General features: G+C 36.1%; 1 protein-coding gene across 2 annotated transcripts in view; it reads left to right on the top strand.

The window, feature by feature from the left end:
- The window catches only part of LOC136676644 (dynamin-1-like), a 30,355-nt gene extending 14,996 nt beyond the window's left edge, over nucleotides 1-15,359 (top strand). The window contains exons 16-21 of one of the 2 annotated variants that reach the window (XM_066653770.1): nucleotides 6,217-6,326; nucleotides 6,576-6,687; nucleotides 7,315-7,488; nucleotides 7,964-8,205; nucleotides 8,552-8,749; nucleotides 13,102-15,359. In XM_066653770.1, the coding sequence (XP_066509867.1) occupies nucleotides 6,217-6,326; nucleotides 6,576-6,687; nucleotides 7,315-7,488; nucleotides 7,964-8,205; nucleotides 8,552-8,749; nucleotides 13,102-13,162 (897 nt within the window). In that variant the 3' untranslated portion in view covers nucleotides 13,163-15,359. Of the gene's footprint in view, nucleotides 1-6,216; nucleotides 6,327-6,575; nucleotides 6,688-7,314; nucleotides 7,489-7,963; nucleotides 8,206-8,551; nucleotides 8,750-10,797; nucleotides 11,524-13,101 lie in introns of those variants that run through there. The other variant, XM_066653771.1, reaches the window with a different exon arrangement.
- Nucleotides 15,360-22,539: the final 7,180 nt, after the last annotated feature.

Genomic DNA, 22,539 nt, shown 5'->3' on the forward strand with positions numbered 1-22,539 from the left:
TGGCAGTCATTGTATTGATGAAGTATATCCAGAATGCAAGTCCCTGGAAAAATGGTTATTTTTTAAAACTTTTCTTTTAAGGGTCGTTATTCAGGTAAAGTTGACTCCATTTGACCAAATGACAAAAAAAAAACACAACCAACTACACCTTCCTGAAGAATTCTGTCATCTTTATTATGTTAATTTATGTACAATTTCATAACACATCGTAAAGTCGGCCTGTTTCCTTTGAGCTTTTTCTGCCCCCGACATATGTGTTTTTGCACTATATATATATATATATATATATATATAAATAGCACTGATAAAAGAGAGTTCACAGCCATAGTTCATCTTAATGGTCTATATGTATATGGTCTTCTGCTGCTGTTGGCTTCAGCATGTGTTCCCCTGTTCAGCCTAACCAATGTGCAGACTACTGTACAATCATTACTTCCTGAACAGGTAGTCTGAACACTGGGCAAGCGGGCCAGGCCTGAAGTCGACAGGGATGGAGGATGGAGGCGGGCCATCTGCTCTGAAAGTTATACTCCTCTGAGAAATAATACAGTACATTGACATGGGGTGGAGAGAAACTTAAAAAAGTGAATAAACATATGCACATACTATTGCTTATGCGCTTTTCTTACATTTATGAGATTACATTGAGACCCTACAATACAAAGATAACGCAATTTACATATAAGGCTTGTACAGAAAGTACATAGAGTACCTTCCCATATCTTAGCTGCAATCTGTGAATCTGGCATATTCATAAAAAATAAATAATCACATCACGATGAAAGAAATGTTTATGACAATTTCTGATACCCTGCATAGGAAAAGGAAGCCTAAATATAAATGATACAAATACATGTTACAGATATATGACACTCTTAACCATTAGAGAGGCTTCTTTTTCACTACTACACAATGTCCTCAACCTGCACAGTGCAATGGCTCTTTTTTGAGACATTTCCAAGCCCACATGCAAACCATAAGTACTTGAAAAGACTATAAAGGATACCTCAGAGTTGGCGGAATCCATGCTTTGGCATACGGCGATCAGACGTTTTCTTGCTTCTCTCAGAAACTTTTGTCCATCCTTTCCTCCATCCCTCCCTCTCTCAGTCTGTGTCTCTCTCTCTCTTTCTCTCTCTCTCTCTCTGTGACTGGGCTCTGGTGGAGGTCCAAGTGAGGGAGCGATGGGTGGGTCTGGGGTGGTGGGAGGGGGGGGAGGGGGTGGTGAGGAGAGGAGGGTCCTCTGTGAGGTCTCAGTGTTTGATGGTGCTGAGAGAAGGCAAGAACGTGGGTGGCAAAAAAGTCTTTGTCCTCTGCCAGCCTTTTCACCTTGTTCAGCCGATAAAGCAATACGAATCATCACAAAGTCTTCATGCTGTTAAAAAAAACCCCGCAAATAACTAAGAAAATAACACACAATCGCAGAGGTAAATCTTGGTAAAAAAATCTTTCACAAACCCTCGGCAAAATTGTAGAAGGCTCTGAAGAATGTACTTCAGGTTATAAAGGGTGGAATCAGCTCATCGCTCTAAAAAAGGCTTCGCAGTAAGGTCAAGCGTAGATTTTACTGAATCGACGTGGCAGATTTTTCCTCAGCAAGAGATGGAAAAAGGGAGAAGGAAAGAGAGCAGTAGGAGGCGGAGCATGTGGGTTTTTTCCTTTTCAGGGTTTAGGTTTCTTTTCTTTTTTTACTAAACAGGAAGAACAAGGTTAGAGGTCAGCAGGAAGTGTGAATTGGCCTCTTTGGCAGGTCAGACTAATGTTGAAGACCTGTCAGTAGAAGGGCCAGCACCAACCTGAGTGTTTATATGTTTCTACTGATTTCTGTGTGTGTCTCTGTGTCTGTGTGTATGTAGGTCTGTGTGTGTATTTCTTTCTCCTGCTCTATGTGAGGAGAGAGAGAGAGAGAGAGAGAGAGAAAGAGAGAGAGAGAGAGAGAGACTGACTAACTTAAGGAATGTTGTAGTTTCTTGGCATGGAGGTTGAGTTGTAGTATCTCCAGATGTGCAGGCCTTTGGTCTCTACCTCTCTCCGTGCTGCTTTCCCTCTGAAGCTCACTTCCTCTCCACAGACTGCATAAAGAGCTCTTTATACTGGATTTAAACACACACACACAAGTTTTTATACAATGTCAGGACACAGGGTCATACATATGTCACAAAAATGTAAGCCCCCACATGTAATAATAATATGCCCCATATGTATTAGATATATGCAGAGTTGTATGGAAAAATTAAACCACGTCATATTTATTTTTCTCCAATATATCAATATTAAATACATGTTGTCTATTATATTAAAGCAATATATTAAACCTCTGTGCAGATTAGCAAGAGAGATGGTGTTTCATTACTTTCTGGATAGATGCAAGGCGAAAGTTCTGCATGTGAAAGATAAATAACCTTATATTAACTAAGCTATCACTGATGCTTGTGATGAACTCATTAAAAGCTGCCTCCAGAGAACCTGGTGTTTCTGCATGCTGGCAATATTAAAGTGCATCAGCCTCGAGCTGGAGGTACTCCTGTATTTTAATTATATGAGGAGAGCCTTTTTTAGATCATTGTTCAAAACCATAAAGTATAAGAATAAAATACAACTTATGTGTAAAATGTATTTAGATGTATTATTCTGTGCACTCAGAGTGGTATCGACAAATGTGTGTGGATTATTGGTTTTAGATGCTACGATGTTTTTCACCCAAATAAAGGGTTAAACCGTGTCAATGTTTTGACCGGATCTCTTATCATATTTGTGCCATTGCCAGGGCCACTGTTATTGTAGCCCCGTGTGAGAATGTTTGTTGGTTTGGGCAGTAATTTTATGACAGCGGTCTGGGTTTGCTCTTTGCAGTAACCTAATGCAAACCACCTACAGTTAGGATTTGGTCTGGAATATCTCCAGAAATGAATAATTTATGCATTGTCATCACAGTCCCTTCTTCACTTCATTGTTGGTAGGGGTGGTTCAATATAGTAAAAACACATTATGATCATTTTTAAATCATCTTAAGACATGACTTATTAAGGTTTTGGCACACAGAAGCAGCGCAGTGGTAGTTATACATTTAAAAACAGACGTGTGTAATATTTTTGTACTGTACTGCTGCACTGAACGGAACACCAGTTCTGTCTTTGTAAAGATGTGTGTGTATTTGGTGTTAAGTACTAATCATGTAAGACCATAGTGTTTATTGCATCAAAGTTAATTTACATTAGATGTATAAAGTTGAGCTGTGCTTCTATTAGCTGTTGATTAGCAATTACATGAGATGTCATTTTTTTTTGTAAATATATCATTTTTCTTTTCCTCGTCACAGTATATTTGTGGTGTTTCTGTATCTTTTACCCTTTAGGAATACTGGACCAAAATGATAGAAAATAAAACATTTTTATTTAAAGCTGGAGTAGGTTTTAGTAGTGTTTTTTCTGTTTTGAAATACTCTCTATCCGGATAGCATATATATATATATATATATATATATATATATATATATATATATATATATATATATATATATATATATATATATATATATATATATATATATATATGTGTGTGTGTGTGTGTGTTTGTGTGTGGCAGCTGCAGGACTGTACATCCGTTTATCTGTCTATACTTCACAACCTGCCCACATGCCCGGACCCAGCTGTCTGTATATGTGTACTCAATTGCGTATGTGTGGCATCCTTCTTGGTGCTCCACACACATTGCTGAAAGCTAGCAAGCTAATCACCCAAGAATAGCTGAAAAAGATCCTCCAACACATCCTAAAGCTTGCACTGTTAAACAAAGAAAGAAATGACAGACATGATTATAAATCCACGTGTTGTGCTCCTCTCTCCAGCAATTTCCCCCTCTCAGGGACTCCTCCAGTGGTAGCCAGGCAGTGTGCCTTCGTGTGTTTTTGGGAAGTGGCTTTGGAAGGACAACTGCAGGTTGACTTTTTTTTTCAATGGGAAACTTTCAAAAACAATCATGCTTTTGCTGCTTTTTACAAAATAACCTACTCTAGATTTATCAGCATTCATTTAATATAAACTATAGTGAATGTGCAAAAGGCCTTGAAACTAGTGCCAGATTCATTATGAGAAGGATACTCTGATTGAATTCAAAGCTACCTATAAAAAAAAACAAAAAACTTAAAGCCACTTTACAATCATTTCTTTCACAGTTCTTGTACATACTCAGCCAAACTGTGAGGAATAATCAGACACTTTCTCAGTCTTTGTGCTTATGATTCAATATTTTCTACCAGGCTTGAGTCCAGCCATCTTCTCAGAGAGACTGTTATTACTGGAGACAAATCTATTATTATTGGCTGCTTACTGTGTTAGGGAAAAATGCTGGTAAGTTACAGGATGGTATGGGATCTAACTGGAGTTCCATTGTAATGCTGCACTTGAAATAAAAACTTGCAGAGAAAAATTGCACAGAAATCTGTGTATGTGGTAAAATGATCAGAAAACTGTATCATAGTACACTTTAAAAACAATGGGTTCTTTCAAGCTATGCCAGAGAAGAAATCTTAAATAACCTTTCAATGGGTGGTTATTTTTTAGAAGTTCTAAAAATTTACATCCAGCGACCCCTTCCAATGTTAAAAATCCACAAAGCTTTGCTGACTACTGCTCAAACAATATGTTCATTGGGCGGATTTGTGTGTGTTGTGGGCACCATCTCTTCTCCAATCATATGTGGGGGTTTTTTTTTTTTGCTTTTCAGAGATCTGCTGAGCTACAGTTCTTTTGGGAGATTGTAACCAGACTCTACATTATTTATTTTTAAGAAGACAATTTCAGTGCTCTAAAGTTGGTTGTTGATGGTTCAGGAAACTTTATTTAGTCGTTATTGAAAAATTGTTGAGTTCCTGGCTTTAGTTTATTTTCAGATAAACATCAGTGCTTTTACATTGGTGAATTTACTGAGATCTTTACTAAAATGTGAGGTTACAGGACAACTTTTCCCAGGGGAAATGTCTGAGCAGCAAGAGATTGTAAATAAAATTATGTGTGTCTTCTCAGATTCTGATGACATCTCCTATGGTCTAATTTACTGGTTTGTAAGCAGATGTTGTTGGCTTTGTGTGGTCATTCACTAGATACAGCTGACACATTTTACCAGGGCTGTTTTCAGCAGAACCACACTCAGTGCCATCACCATTGTGCTTTTACAATGTAATTGATTTGGCTCTAGCACCTTTATCATTAAATGAGATGGTCCCTCTCGTCACTCTTCAGGAGTTTTAATTATTTGTCATTGGTTGCTTTTTTTGGTTGATATTAATTGTATATATGTGGAAGTTAAGGTAGGCAACTTTTATTTTGGATGTTAATCTGAAATCACTAGACTTGATTTCTTGCTGAATTATTTAGAACTTTTACTACAGTGTTGTTTTGCTATCTGGTGTTGACCAAATGAAGATGATTGCTGGTTCCACTTTGTGTTTTTATCATGATTTTTCTTCTGAATCTTGGTTCCTCTCAGTGGTTCATGGATAATGTCAGATCATACTCTATCACAGTGTCAAATGAATGATGATTTTACCTTTCTGATTATGCATACATATTTTTTTTGCTGTTTAACCAGGCTCCTGGGACTGCTTTGCATCTTGGTTACATATTGGATGTATGCATATTTCATACTGTTTGGCAGCATCAGCCTCTCCCACACTCTTCTTTCATTCCCTCCTACTCAGTTTTTCATTTAATCATCCCTGTTTTTTCTTTCCATATGCAGGTACATAATTTAAAGAATATCTAAGTAGTCAAATAGATTTAAAGCCAAAAAAAGCAACAAATCTGTGAATTCTAAAGAAAAATATCACAGCGGTTACAAATCATTTCTCTCCTTTCCCAAGGCAGTTGTCTGTATTTAAATAGGGGAAAAACAGCCACATTCTTTCCATCTTTGGTTTCTCAGATTGTAACAACAATTTTAATCATAACCAGGCATAATAATATGTTGTTGAAAGAATACACGTAGTGCTACTGGAAATCAGAACTCAGCATTTTTTCACATTTTAAGAATAGCCCCTGATATATAATACTATGTATAATTTCCTTTGTAATACTGATGTAAGATTATTATACAAAAAGCAACGCTGACTTTGGAACAGCATTTCTGCTGTTGTACTTAATTACATGCCCTGAGCCTCAAAAGCTCCAGCTCAGCCTGGTCACCCACAATGCTGTCTTACTTTACTTCCCTCTGCAGGAGAAAGAGAAGAAATACATGCTGCCTGTGGATAACCTGAGGCTCCGGGACATTGAGAAAAGCTTCATGTCCAGCAAGCACATCTTTGCTCTGTTTAACACTGAGCAGAGGTCAGTGCTGCTATTTAAGTACAGATTAACCCTTAATGTATTAGCATTTTTAACAAGACAGGAAGTTACATAATGAGGCATAGTGTGAAATGTTGAGCTGTCCAGTGATGTTGTTAGTGACAGTTAGGAAAATTAAATGTAGAAGTCCTTTAGGGATGTTATGCTAGACTTCTCTTTCTCAGCTTGTTGGCTTCAAGTAATACTACCCAGTGATAGAGGTATATGTGCCATTTTGCTTGTGAACTTTAGGAATGTGTATAAGGACTACAGGCAGTTGGAACTGGCCTGTGAAACCCAAGATGAGGTGGACAGCTGGAAGGCGTCTTTCCTGCGTGCTGGTGTTTATCCAGAACGCATCACAGTATGCTACACCTTCCTTAATTGATCCTGTTGTTATATATTTTTCTAATCTTGTAACATCTTGTAATCTGTTTACGACTATATTTATGTTCTAGACAGTTAACTTATTACTAGCTTTACCTACACTAACTCCTCTTCCCAATGTATTCTGTCTTTACTTACGTTTGTCCACACTGAAAGGACAAGGAAAAGGTAAGTAGGGACATCAAAATAACTTACTTCTAATTTTGGATTCCAGTGCTAATCAACCATAGGGGATATATGCTAGGACAATTAATGCTAACCTCATATATCCAACCCTAATATATTAAAAATTTCTAGAGGAAAAGAAATATTTTCCAAAATCCTTGATATTTGTTAAAGTAAAGCAGATACATTTTTCTGTTCCATTATTACATTTAGTATGAAATGTTCCCAAATAAACTTTTATATGTAGTGTAAACAATATAAATGAAATACAATTAATATAATTTCATTTAGAAGGTTTTCTTCTAATAAAAAGTATGCACTTTTTTAAAAAAAATGTTTGGATGTACACTTTTGTACTTAAGATTATCTTTATGGCCTGGAGTTTTTAGGCTGTGTATCTATTTCATCCACTCCTGCTCTTTCTCACTGTGTTGTGCAGCAGAGTGAAGCCAGTGAGGAGAGTAGCTCAGACAGCTTCATGCATTCTATGGATCCTCAGCTGGAGAGGCAGGTGGAGACCATCCGGAATCTTGTGGATTCCTACATGGCCATAGTCAACAAGACTGTGCGTGATCTCATGCCCAAGACCATTATGCACCTCATGATCAACAATGTAAGTGTTTGTTTCCTGTCCGTTTAGTTTTTCTAATGTTTGATTGGAAATCTACTATATTTCTGCAGAATTTATCACAGTGCAAACTACCCATTGTTGGTCCTTCAGGAAGGCTTGTTTATTCATTTATTAATGTATAGCATTCTTTCTGTCTTATTTATTTATATATTTATACTAGTGAAGCTATTTGTGAGGTCCAAATGAGTCTGTTGAGTTCTACTGAAGTGAAGCCCAGTGCAGATTAAAGTGGTTAATAAGTTACGCTTTCCTAATGCATTCATATGCAGTTCTCTCTCTCTCTCTCTCTCTCTCTCTCAGTGCCTTTCTGTGGCTTTTCACTTTGGTTACATTTCATTTGGGTTTTGTTTTAGTGCCATTATCCATTACCTGGCCTTGTGATATATATCATTTAACAGATTTTCCAGTAAATATTCTTCCTCACTCTCTCTCCTCCTTGTACTGCCATGTGGGACAGGCTAAAGAGTTCATCCATGCAGAGTTGTTGGCTCAGCTGTACTCATGTGGAGATCAGAATACTCTGATGGAGGAGTCGGCTGAGCAGGCACAGCACAGGGAGGAGATGTTGCGGATGTATCATGCCCTCAAAGAGGCTCTCAACATCATTGGAGACATCAGCACCACCACTGTGTCCACTGCTATGCCCCCTCCAGTGGATGACTCATGGCTGCAGGTGCAGGGAGGACCCTCTGGACGCAGGTTGGCTATTTACTAAAGCCTTACAGCTTTATCTATGAAATGCATTTGTTTTATATATACATCGAGTACAAAGCTGTAGAGAAAGACACTGTTAAATATCATGAAGGAATAATGCCAAAGCTCTGGCATTGTAGCTCCTTGTTGTATTGACTGTCCACTTTTAATATTAGACTGGCAAACCCTTATTGGATTAATACTCAGGCACAAAAAATGCTCTTAACACTAGTAAAGTTATGTTGATTAAAATATGACTTCATGTAATCTAAGCAAGAAGGCCAACGTCTGTTATAAAGTTTAAGGAAGTAAGTCATCATTAAAGTGATGGCATTTCCTTAATTGTTATCAGGTCCCCCATGTCCAGCCCCACTCCTCAGCGTCGGGCCCCACCTGGACCCCCTCGTCCTGGTGGTCGTACTGCTCCAGGACCCCCAGCTGCTGGAGCTCCCCCTGTCCCTTCCAGGCCTGGAGCCTCTCCAGACCCCTTTAGCGGACCCCCACCCCAAGTGCCCTCCCGCCCCAACCGTGCTCCTCCAGGTGTACCCAGGTAAGTCAAAGAGGGAAGCTCATGATCAAGTCAAATAGTTTACAGGGTTTTAGTTATCTGTTTCACAAGTACAGTTTGGTATTGTGTTTACATACAGTGTTAATATTCAACTACAAGTTGGAACTACAACATTGTCGCTGTGGGGACAAAATGACAACTTTACAGAAGAATGAAATCACTTTACTCTGGAAATGAATGGAATTCTTGGAGTTCATTGGCATGCAGTTGTGGACAATCTATTGATACATTCATCATAAAATGCTGATAAACATAAACAGCAGCTTCTGTTTTAAAAAATATTTCCAAAAATGAAAAACGGAGATACAAACTTGTCTTTACAGCGACAGTTTTTTTTTATTTAAAGTATTTGTATTTTAGTGTATAGTGTACTTTTGTAACAGGTGTATTTGTTTTGTAGGTGCTGTGTGTGCAGTATTAGTGCTTATTAAGATTAAAGTAGGATGCGATCTGAAAACTAATAAACTGCTCATAGCAATTTGCTGAAGTTTTAAAAGTCAGAAATGTACAAAATGCTGTTGTTGAAGAGAGCGATGATCTACAAACCTTCCGCCGTACACTTTCTCTTTGATCTCACCTGCCCTGAACCTATTCTTTCACATTGGTAAAAAAAGGGGTAATAACACTTTCCTTCCCGTTCCCTCTTTTCTATTTTTCCCTTATAATTCAGTATTTTCCCTCTATGTTCAGTGGCTATAAAATGATTTACCCATTTGAGTGTTTTCCACTTTAACAGTATTAATAGACTTTACTTTGTAGAAGAACTTTTTCACATTGACATTACTTTTGCGAAATTTTTTAAAGGCCAAATTATATTGACTATAGTTCTGTTTCTAAAAGCAACAAAGGTGGAAACATCCAAAGGGGTGGAAAATATTATAGGCACTGTAGAGTTCATGCAGTTTCTTTGATATCCCACACTAACTCCATATCAGCCATGAGCTATTTTTAGCATTGTTTGGTTATATGCCTAAAGTTCTTCCTGCTTTTATATCATTCATACACAGTCTCTGTAGCTTCACTCCTCTGTGGCTTTATTGTATTTGATGTTCATCTCATGTCACATAATATTGTTTATACCCACCTCAGATTTGTGAGATCATGCTCTTATAGTTCACTATGCTGGGACTGACTAAAAGAAAACTGAATTGAGAAACAGTAGGAAAACTGTTGATATTTATTATTCTGCCCTTACCCACTCTGCCCATGCCTTGCCCACTCTCAGTCCTAATAAATCCCTCCCACAATGACTCCGGTTATTCTTTCAGAATTTCTATCAGTGACCAATGAGGAGGTCTGCAAATGGTACGTCTGATGCATATTGTTCCCGTGTTCCATCATCATTTTGTGCATGGTTTCATCTTTAACCACCCCTTACAGACTTACCTGTCCATTGCTATTTAAAGCTGTTTAAGCTGTGGAGGTTTTTCAGGATATTTTCTTTTATTTTGTCAATGAAGATGGTCTGGAATTGTTTTGGGCGTACTGTAGTAGGGAGTTTCCTTTTGAGATATATATAAACAGTATAACTTAAACAATTTGACAATTAATTAAACTGCTTTCAGTTTATTACTGTAATAATCAAAGCCATTACGATCATCAACAAAACTTTTTCTCATCTGTCAAAATGTGGTTATGAATGTGTTTCTGACTGAAGATGTGATCATTTTATTAGATGCATAAACTTCTGTTTTGTTGTTGTTGTTTTTAAACCTTGAATATATTTCACTGTGTATAATAACATCCTAAATTATCCTAACAAGTAACACATTAATTGCAATATATTTTTCCTCAGAAATGTATGTGGGTTATTAATTTAATGTACGATACTTAACGTCTATTAAGACATGATTTTCTAGCTTAAGTTTTTAAGATTTAGTCTTTTGATATGGCTGTGTTTAATTAGTATGTTCATCTTCAGTGTTGAGTGTGTCTGTATGTTCATTACCAGCTGTTTGTTTTGGTCTTGATTGTCTGTCTTGTCCCTTCTGTCTTTCTACATTTGTCTGTTGTTGTCATCATCTCTGAAGTCGAAGAGCACCAGCCTCACCAACAAGACCCACCAGATCCACAGATTCCATTACAGAGCACTAACACTGGATCTGCAGTCAGAGGATAACTACTGTTTCTATCTCTCTCTACATCTATCTATCTCTCTCTACCACACACAAGCACATCCCAGGTTGCATGCCTCAAGGATGCAACTTCTTTAGATGCACATGTTCACTTGAAGGCACATTTATCCTTTGAACAATCCCACATAAAGGAGAGGACAATATATGTAAACCTATTTCAGGCAGTGGAACCATTTAATTCATTACCAGCACAAGCTCCTTATAAACACCCAGGGCAAAAATATGTTGCATGCATATTTTCTTCAATAGTACTATATAATAAGAATGGTACTGCTCTAATGACAGTGCCAGTGCAGGCAGGTAAGAATTGCACCAATTTTTGAGATCCATATTAGCCTACTCATTTTATGCAGGTTCACTTTTCCATGTTCCAGGATGAACACTGTAAGATGACTGAATTTGAATGGTTCAACAGACATGGTGAAAGAAAGGGGCTTTTTGACTGACCAGCAGTAATTCCAGACATTAAACCTTATGTTCAATGTGTAACGGGATGTGTAATTTTAATGTAAATAAACAGGAACTGAGCTATGCAGTAGCAAGAATGGGCAAGAATGATGTAATCCTTACCTGAGAAGATGAACACTTTAACACTGTTATTAAATTTAGGAGAGTCTGGGACAAAGCCAAATATTTGAAAAAGAAAATTTAGTGTTTTTTTTTCTTTTATTTTGTGTGTGGTAAGTTTTTTTTTTACAATGACAAATGGACAAATACAATATTTAAAGTACTTTAGAATTTCAACCTATTTTATGTAATCTATACTACGACAAATGTACACATATGCAAAGTAGCCTTGGCTTGGCAGTTCAGTGGACTTCAGTAATATATATATATATATATATATATATATATATATATATATATATATATATATATATATATATATATATATATAATATATTTGCCTTCATTGACCTCTGGCCCCTTGCTGCTTTCATTCATTCTCTGTTAAATCTGATCTGCATGCTGCTTGAACCAAACAAAAGATCCCAAATTAAAAATTCAAATAATTCACTCCCTTACTGCTGCTTCTTGGGTTTTACTTCACTTCTGTTCTCATATAGAAGTCATATAACCACTGGCATTTATCACCTCTCTTCTGATATACTGTCCTCATGTTAAGTGTCTGTGTTATTATCACTCTAGAAGAAGGAAGTGATTGCCAGATGGTTGATGAGTTCTTTAATGTGAGGATTGCTAAACCATTTCTAGTTCACTTCTGTTACTTTTTTGTTTTTGATTTTTTTTTACCCAAAGTATGACTGCTTCGATCATGAAATTGCCAAAATAAGATTACTAACAGCTACAAACTTAAAAAAATTATGTTCTCCCTATATGCACCTCTCTTGTCGTGAAAAGAGACTTAAATAAACTACCCTGTGTAGTTTACTCGACTTGAAATTTTGCACTGATATATTTGTTTGTCATTTATATTTGAGCAATAATATGGCCTTTCACTGAAATTATGCATTGTTTTTTTGGCATCATTTATTTGGAATGACTTTTAGTTTTTTACTGCTATTGCATGGTAAACACATTAGCATATACACTAGGGTAGTTTAGGTATTTTGAAGAAAAAAAAACATTGTTGCTGTCTGAACAAGGCATCCAGAATTATCAGTTCATAGGAGAAGGAAATGTTTTCTATACTTTTAAATGAAATCAATTTAACAATATTTGTTTTTCTGTTGGTCCTGCTATGGAGAAGGTTTCATTCAGTGTAATTGATTGCTGGCACATTTAAAATTTTAAAAACAAGTATTTTAAAAAACACAAATAATACAGAAACAATGTTTTGACATGAAAAGAAAAATGGCAATGTACCTTTTGACTTGCAAACATTATCTTAATACTTGAAATGTAAAAGTAAATAACATGAAAAATATCTTATTCCAAAAGTTTGTGGATACAATGATCACACCTACATAGCATATAACAGCCTCCACTGTTCTGATAAGGCTTTTAACAAGATTTTAAAGTTTATCTGTGTTAAATTGGATATGACTGTGGAAAACAAAAAGCATCTGTGCTTGATTGTATAAGTCTGTTAGTATAGTTGGGTATAGCTTAAACACCTGAATTCAACTATTAGGATAGGTGTCCACACACTTTTGGCAGTATAGTGTGAAATACTTTCTTTTTTTCCAACACTGGTGTATCCTTTTTCGCTCTATATTTTCTTCTCTTTTTTGTCAGCCGACCGAGTAAAGGGAGCCCTTCTCACGGAGAAAGCCCTCATCCTTCGTTTGAGTCTTAGACCCTCCACGTCCCTCTTTTCTTCTCCTTCTCTGCCATTCCCTCTCTCTCTACTGCCTGTCCTCTGACAGAGAGGATATAGAAGTGTGGACTGAAAAAATAGTGGGAAGATCCTAGATGCTGCACAGCTGGCTGTATATGGCAGCTCTTTGCTAAAATTTGTTAAATGTATTTTAAAATGCTGGGTGGTTTAATCCAGAGGACTTGCTGAGGGATGTTGCCAGGGAATATGGAGAACTGAGGAGTTCTGTTGTCTGTGCTCAAATCTACTTAGTTTGCTAAGGTGTCTCAGTGGAATGCCCAATTTAAACTTGTCTCATTGTGTCACGTCACCTGCAGTGTTACATGTACTGAAAATGCTGTGCAGTGTTTCTATGTTTACACAACAGATAATATGAAGTATTCTGTATCTAACTGTCATTTACACCTGTTAATATTGTCAACCTACCAATACAACCTGAAGGACACATGCTACTCTCCTGTTATATCCTTCCATCTGCAGCTAATGGAAGAATAACCTTAGCTATTTTATGGTGCTTAATGTTTAAGGTCAGAAATGTATTCTCAACTACAGTATTAATTTTATTTATTTATTTTATTTTTTTGTCCTTGGTGTGGGATCATATATTGCAAAAATAGCTGAAATGTGCTAATGTGGCTAACGATGAATGAAAACTGGTAGATTATAGAAGCATTTTCAACTGATTAAACTAAACATTCTACAGAAATATATTTATTAGAAAAATTATCATTCTCCCTCCCTTTTAGCCAGTTGTATAAGTTTTTTTGATTTAGTCTTTTATTTAAGACCAAAGGAATTAGCACACTAGTTCCTATGCTAATAGATGTTCTAATTGATGCACTAATTATCAGGATATCAGTGGTTAAATAGTTTCATTGAATATTAATTTGAATGTAGGGTTAGGCTACTCTGGCGCTCACGCAAAATCACTGCTCAAAATGATACTGGGGTGGGGGGGTGCTGCCTTTAACGCAGAATTAATGTTATTGGTTATTAACAGGTGGGGATGAGCGTTATTGGTTAGCACATATTGAACAGAGATTTTCAAATACTGCGTTGACTGCCAGAAATATCTCTGTGCAATATAAATGTATCTTATTAGACTTAGTTTTGTTTTATATTTTGTTAGAAGTATTGCAAACATTAAAGTATTTTAATTTGTTTGAATAGAGTACAATGAAACCTCTGACAATGATGCCTCTGAGGAAGGTACAAACACAGTCATAACTCGAATGTGCAGCAAAATACTTCTTCTGAATCTGCCTTAGTAGCAGCGAGTTACACTATCCTTCATTCAAGCAAAATATCTTCCATAGTCATTTCTGTCCGTTAGATCAGGCAAACACGGGGGACCAGAGGGTGCTTTACCAGTTTATGGGATGGTATTTGAAAATCTCTGCCAGCATGTGCTAACCAATCATGTTCATCCCCGCCTGTTTGTTGGGTGGTAACCAATTACATTAATTCTGCTTTGAAGGCAGCGCTGCCTCCAGAACCATTTTGAATAGTGATTTTTGCAAACAAGCTACTCTGACTAGTTAGCTACATTTATGCAAAAGAGCTCAAGTTAATTGATCTTCATTTTCTTTTTTCATTGTCAGCCACAATTGTAGCACAGAAGTAATATATTTGTTTGAATGAGATGTACATATGTTCAAATATGTATTGTGTAATGTGTCTGTTAGAGAAATTGTGTCAAAGTAATAAGAGTAATATCAGGATTTCTAGAATAAACTTGTTGCTTTATTTAAAAAATGCTGAAAAGGGAATTTGAATGGAGTATTTAAAAACTCCTTTGTTAAATGTAGAAAAATTAATGGAAAATTAAGAAGCAAGTCAGTCCCTATTTTGAGAGTATTATGATGTATGATTCTATTTTACAGTGTTATACAATGGTTTGTAATGCATTGATATTTGTGGTGCATCTCTGGGAATTGTGCAACTGTTATTTTGTGTCCACAATAGCTATATGTACAATAACATATTATCCAATATAAAACTCAAAGAAGTGATTGTAAAAAGATGAGTGCTAGGTGTAAACTACATTATGAGGCCTGGATAATCCTTTTATTTAAATGAATAGTGTGAATCTGTTTGTGTCTTCTTGCTGCCTCCTATATCTTATTGCCATTGGTCTGGCTTAAAAAACTGGCCAGTGCTTTGTGCTGAAATTAAAGTGTGAACTTAAAGAACTTGTGTTTGAGTCTCTGTTTAATTAAATAAGTAAATATAAGTATATTCTTGCAGAATGCTACATTATGGATCAGATTCAGACTAACACAAGTAACTCTAGTATTTGTTTGCATATTACATTTCTACTCTGAATATTGTTAAAGTAAGATGTCTATCAAAATAACCACTTACACGTACAAAGAAATGTGACTTTCAATTGACAGGAAAATATTTAACTACAAATGGTTGTTTAACAAGGTCTTTTAAACATGCAATACACGTATGAAAGAACGGCAGACAGGACAGTGTGATTATGAGTCTGGAATTAATAGAGCATAAAAACTAATAAATTGTAGATAAATAAAAGAGAAACTAATAATTCTCCCAGTTTTAACAAGTCAAAATTTAAATCGTATTCTAGATCTAAGAGTAATGCTCCATTTGTTTTCTATTGCTTCCTCTTACTAATTGAAACAAAATGATTACAAACTGTTGTCCATCTATGACTCTGAATGCATTTTTAATCCCCCTTTCACCCTGTTCTTCATTTGTCAGGGCCCCAACTGCATAACACACCACCACATCAGGGTCACAAAGTATGCAGAGCAACTGATGGACTACATTCTGTAATTGCAGAACTGTACAATGCACCTCTATAGTCATAGGAGGTAAAGACACTGTTTATAGTGTTTAAAAACAAAAAGATAGGTTTAATGTTATGGCTGATCTGTGTATATAGTTCAGCTGTGTGTTCTGTAATGTTGAATCCCCAACTAGGGAACTGCTAAGTGAAGGAATGCCTCAAGCAAGACTGAAAGTTCAAAACCAGTTCACTATGCTTTAAACCGCTCAGAGAGTTTAGTATGGAAAGCAGAGAAGCTCTCATCAGCCACTAGCTTAGGCTAGCGCCCACTTAAAACTTTATTTCCTAATTATCTTTTTTTTATTGATCTGTAATTCCAAGAAAGTTGAAAAAGCAATGTACAATAAAGTGTTAAACTAGTTCATTCTTTCTAATGTGTCTCCAGTAACTCTAAATACAATGCATAATGTACCCCATACATCTGGTTCTAATGACATACTTGCAGAGTGAGGCACAGCTCTTGCAAACTTTGCAAAATTATTTTCACCTGTTGGCTTTTAGTGAGAGAAGTCTGTACACTGTCAGAAATAAATGTCACAAAAGGGGTTCTTAGGAACGATGCCATAGTACATCCACATTTCTTTCCCTAAAAAATGTTCTTAGATATTGTAAGTGAAAAAATGTTAATGAGGGAATATAAAGCCCTGCTCATTCGCATTTACACCCATCACCCAAACCTAATGACTGGGGTCACACAATCTGCTATACACCGCCTGCTGTGAAAGGACCGCACTGGGTGGCTTTATTTACATTAAGTGGGCCAGCTCTACATACTGCAGTTGTTTTGTGTTGTGGGTACAGTAGCTGCTGGTCATAACTTGTTTTTAATTTGGGTGCCATGGATATGAGGAAGAACAGCAATTAACAGCTGAAATAAAGATAAACATCTCATGTAGCCAAAAAATATTTTGCTCTGATTAATTAGGATGATTTAAAGAGAATGTTTACCTAGTATCCTGATTACTGGAAATCAGTTATCCAAAGAATTTTTACTGTGTGTGTTTTTCCAGCATTTAAAAACGATTTTGCTGTGTATTTGTTGTGGTCCTAAAGCCAAATACACTGCAGAATAACCTTCCATGTGAATCTACATGCCAATGACTATGCCCAGATTAATTTCTTACAGCTGCAACATATGAAAACAATTCAAGGACATGTCCTCAGTCCTTGAATATCAGATATCAGATAGATTTATAAACTTCAATTCACATTTATGCCATCTGCAGGCACTGTTGTCCAGAGAAATGTATTTTTTAAAATGTCTTTCCCTGTAAAAGACATTGCAACCCTGAATATTTCTCAAAACCATAGCTACCCACTGCATATACATTATTTACTAATTAATATACTGATTAAGGTGTCACTCTTTGCCCTTGCAAGGCTCTGTTGTTGTGATGGTCAAATGTGTTCTTATTTAATTCAAGAAACTGGCAAGATAAATGTTCCTGCATACGAATGGCAACCATCCTGTGTCGTTATGCCCTTGTTCAGGAACCAACCCACTCTTTTGTGCTGTCTCTTTGGCCTTACCTCCCACTGTGGGGAAAGGAAAAAAACTTTAATGGCTGCTCAGGACATTATTCTGTTCAGCTAATTACTACTGTGTTTTCACAGTGTACCATTATTGTCAGACATGACGGAACTCATATGTTCACTTAGAATCCAGTAGTATTTGTAACAAAACACCTTATCTGTATCTCCTAAATCATCTAATATCCATATGTCAAAATATTTAATAATTGCTAAAAACCTGTATAAAGACACTACTGTTTTTAAATACTGAGAGTATTTCCCCTGAAGGCCGTTGGGAAAAGAATGGCCTTCTTGTTGGTTACAGTACGTTACCACTGAGGCCTCTTCAGTCTGCAATCCTGAAGAAAGAAGGGGGTAAAAAAACAGTAAAATTCTTCACTGATTCCTGGCAACAATGTTCTTTACAGCAGTAACTTATTCTGGGGCCCTAAGCAAGCAAAGGACTACGTTTCACCCTCCTAAATACTATTGCTCATTTGTTGATTATTGGCCTAGTTATCTACATTGAAATCTATATGATAATGATTTCATCTTAAATTAGTATAATAGTTTTATTTAAACTTCATGCCAATTATCTAAACCAACTAAAGTTTTAAAGGATTAAGGAAATGCAAAGAGTCTTCTGAAATGGTAAATAATCATATTTTATACTAGCTACATCTATGTTGGTCCATATTCTTAGCCAAGTTGTGTATAAAATATTATATATATATATATATAATACCTGTGGTATATTACCAGTGTGACTGTTTATTAAGTTGTTTTTCCTGAAAAGAGCCATATGAAAAAAAAATGTCTGTAGTGGAAAAATAAACACGATTTTTTAAAAATTAGATATAATTTCAATTTATTATCTTTTTTTCGTGTTAAAGGATAGTCTGTCACCAACTATTCACCATCTGCCCACCACAGAAAACGAGCTGTAAATCTCTAATAAATCAGACATAGCGGCACTGCTGGAACATGTTTCCTTGCTCCATTTCAGAAGCCTGTAGAGATTTTACTTAAACGCCCGAGTGTTTTAAAATCCGTGGCTCGGATTGGTCGAGGGCGGTTTTCCCTCTGAAGGCACACTTCCTCTGGAGGATGAAGGGGGGGTAGGGGAGGGAGTTTGAATGTGAAGAGGCTCTATACATGAACTACAAGAATTTGACAAGAGAATAAAGCAGGAGTGGGGCGTCAACACTCTGTTTTAAAGAGATGGAAAATTACAGAACGCACACACAGCCTTCAGCTGTTGCTAAAAGGTAAGACTCGAGTTTGTTGGAATTTTAAATGGAGTTCATTTAGAAACGTTATAATCTGCGAGTACTGTGCGTTATTTACAGTTCTCGCGCATACATCTCCCAGCAGCCCCTTTTCTTGGCTTTGTGTATAACACTTTAAGAATTTCATGGCAAAATGCGGTATAATTTCAACAAAATTGCAAAAATGGATACAATTTTATTTGAAAACAATAACTAGCTACACACACACACACACACATCTATCTAAGAACTTGTATCTCAGTTTTTATAGTTTTTCATATTTTGAAATAAAGTTGTGTTAACATTTCATGAAGTTGCATGAATATGCATTAATAGAAATGCTACACACATATTGAAGAGGGGGGGTCATCCTCCTGTAAAGTTATTTACTGTGATGTAATATACATTTAATATTTTAATATTTTCTTCTCTGTCAGCCACAGACTGAATGTAAGAACCTTCCTCTAAATTTGATGTGGAATAGAGCACTTTAGTGTATGTGGGCTGCTGTATAAGTCAAATGTTGTGTGACTGCTGTAATCCACCCTCAGCTTCTCTGATCATTGGAGTACTCAACCCCAAGTGTCTAAACACATGAAGAATATGACTTTTCCTCTTGCAGCTGTCAGATCTATTGTAGAAGAAATTCTACAATGAAAGAACAAATTCTATCACTGAAATACATACAAATATGAAGGGACTTTGGATTATTTCTACCTGATAATGAAGAAAACTATCAAGATTGGCAAAACATACTTGGACTTGTACATATCTGGAGTTGAAATGTTGAGCATTTACTTAAAAAGAAGGCTCTAATGAGCTGCTGTGGAAATGTGACCCCCCAACCTCTTCCTACTATGAGTTCTCTTATTTCTAAAGACCTCCAGTCGGGCTGTCAAAACCTATCCTTCAACATGGAGCAGAGCACTTTAATTCTGTTGAATTGCTTTGTGCTTCACTATTCGCAAACCTACATTTATATCAGGTGTTAAAGTTTGTGCCAGTGAAATAAATGTAGAAGCTTTACTTATGTTTATACACTTAGCTCCTTACACTTTGGTCTAAAGACTAAACTTTTCAGGTGAAACCTAGATTTACACCTCATTGTTTTCATTCACATTTCAATTCTAACTCACTGCCATTTGTCTTTGTTCTTCTGCACCACTTAAACATAGAATTTAAATCACCGATCCAGGATCTACACTTGGAACAAAACTGTGTGTCTCCAAAGGAGTTACTTTATAGATAATGGAAAAATAATGATTTTTAATAATTAAAGGAGCAATAATTTGTGGAGATACCTGTTTAAGTTGTGATTTGTTTCAGTCTAGATATGGATGACTCTTCTCATTAGCATATATAGGAATTTTTATAAGGCTTTAGTTTCTACGTTTCTTTATGTTGCTTTGAATGAGAATGTCTTACAAAAATTGCACCAGTGCATTCAGCACTGAGGTGTCTTTAAACTGATCATGTTATGAAGCTATTTTATCTTCACTAGTTTACAGTCATTAGAGAGATTCCTACTGTCCTAATATTTTCAAAACATTGTCTTTTAAATTCACTTAAGCAGATGTTTAAGCTCTAAATATTTTTGTTCTTGTTTAGGAAAAGCATTCATAAAGACCCCCGAAGGACCCAGGACCTTAAGCAGACACATTCAGAGAAAAGGCCATGCAGAGAGAACAAGGAAAATGCTCGACACTTCGAGAATTCGAAGAGGAGAATGAGACAAAGCAGAGAAATTGCAGATTTACAAAACAAGAGGCTGTTAGACTCCCATCAACTGCCAAAGTAAGACACATGAATAATTATTTTTTGTAATATTTCCATTTTTTAAATTTATCATTATTCCACTTACTTTTTATACAGTCCAGATGTGCATGTTACTTCAAGAACAGATGTTTGATGAATAGCTTTACATACCCATTTAAATCATCCTAAAGCCACACATGCATTACTACAAATCAATGTCATTTGATTGTACTGAAATTATTTTATTTTAAACACAGCAGTCAAAATATAATCAGTGGAGAGCATGTTATGAAGAGGAAGGAAGATATACCTACATAATGTGCTTGTTATTATTTGCTTGTTCACACATACTCTATGTTCATATTCCTTCTGTATTATGTCACTGTATGTACAAGCAGGCCAAAAGTCAAAGAGTGGGGGAAAGCTGTGAGTCACAGAAGTCCAGGAGCACAGGTTAAAGTAGCAGCAGTGGTCAAAACCTCTTTTAAAAACATCACTGAACCTGTCCCCAGAAGGAGGAGGAAGATTCAGCCTTCTGTGTTTAGGGGCAAAGGCAAGTCATTTTATTTTTTCAAATGTTTGATAATTATACTGCCACTTAATTAATATTTGTATTATTATAAACAACTATTAAATTTCAAGCTAGGAGATATGTTAGTGTTCATTTAGTATTTCAAAAGAGCTATATACAGAAAAGTAAAAAGAAACAAGGTTTTATTCTTCATCACTATTTTGAACACTAGATGGCAGTATCAATCTTTGGTAGAAAAAACATGAAACATTTTATTGTAGTCCTAGAAAAAAGGACATAACTCACTTCATTTGTGGCACTCTTACATTGTTACAATGCACAGTCACTGAATTATATAATGATCCATTTTATTCCTGTGACAGTGGTGGTTTGACATAATGGAGTTTTTTATTTCAGATTTAACAAAGCAACTGTAATCATGCAAAAAATATTTTAGAACTTTAATTTGATATTAGGCTCTCACAGCTGCCTGAGACCGTTTGCATGCAGAATCAGTGATTTGTGTTAATCCATTATTTATTCCTCACACACATTTGTAAATAATTTCCAGTTACTACTTAAAAGGCCATTGAACATAAACTCACCCATTCCCATGTGCACTATTATTTTTCTACGTGCTGTAGAGCATGAAAAATGGTGTCTAAATTGTTGTGCCAGTTAAAAAATAGGCAACATTCAGCTATAGTGTTATAGTCACATATATTTCCACTCCCAAATGAAGCCCAATACAGGATTAATTGCTGCAGGTATGAATTTGCTTAGAGATAGAAATGCATGCTATGCCCCTAAATATTCATGAAATATTAAACCTTTACTCTGCAGTTGCATTATAATCACAAACAAGTGTTGTTAATTTTTCCATACTGGTGGTGAGTCGGGTTCGTGAACTCAAGTTTAGCTCATGCTCATAAATGACCTGATCCAGGAAATAATGAGACCTTTTGACTGGTAAATTTCCTGTTGGGCTAATCAGTGACTCAACGGGTTTAAAGTCCATTAACAGACCAAACACAGTCCACCCAACAGCATGAAATCCATTTCACTCAGAACAGGGGACTGTGTGCCCTGATGTGGAACATGATCATTACAAAATTGTTGCTAATATACATACAATTAACAGAAGATTAATGAATGCTGTACTTTTTCTGATTGATTGGTGTAGACTTTTTCTAAGATTCCCATACGATAATTACACTGCTGAAAGAGATATTCCATCCAAGTTCATTCATGCTGCTCTGGTGCCTGTTTAGCTGGTTAACAATTTGTGCCAGTGTCTAAAACACAAGAGGGTAGCAGGTTGCATGCCTATGCTGTTTTTCCAGCAAGGATTTATGCTTACATTCAAATTTTCAGTACAATCAAATATCAATATGATGTAATTCTGATATCAATAAGAACAATAAAACACCACAGAAAAACTGCCAAGAAAAAACAAGAAACCTCACAATCAAAAATAAACCTCCTGGATTTGATA

This window comes from Hoplias malabaricus, chromosome X2 (genome assembly GCF_029633855.1).
Source record: "Hoplias malabaricus isolate fHopMal1 chromosome X2, fHopMal1.hap1, whole genome shotgun sequence".
Classification (NCBI taxonomy): Eukaryota; Metazoa; Chordata; class Actinopteri; order Characiformes; family Erythrinidae; genus Hoplias; species Hoplias malabaricus.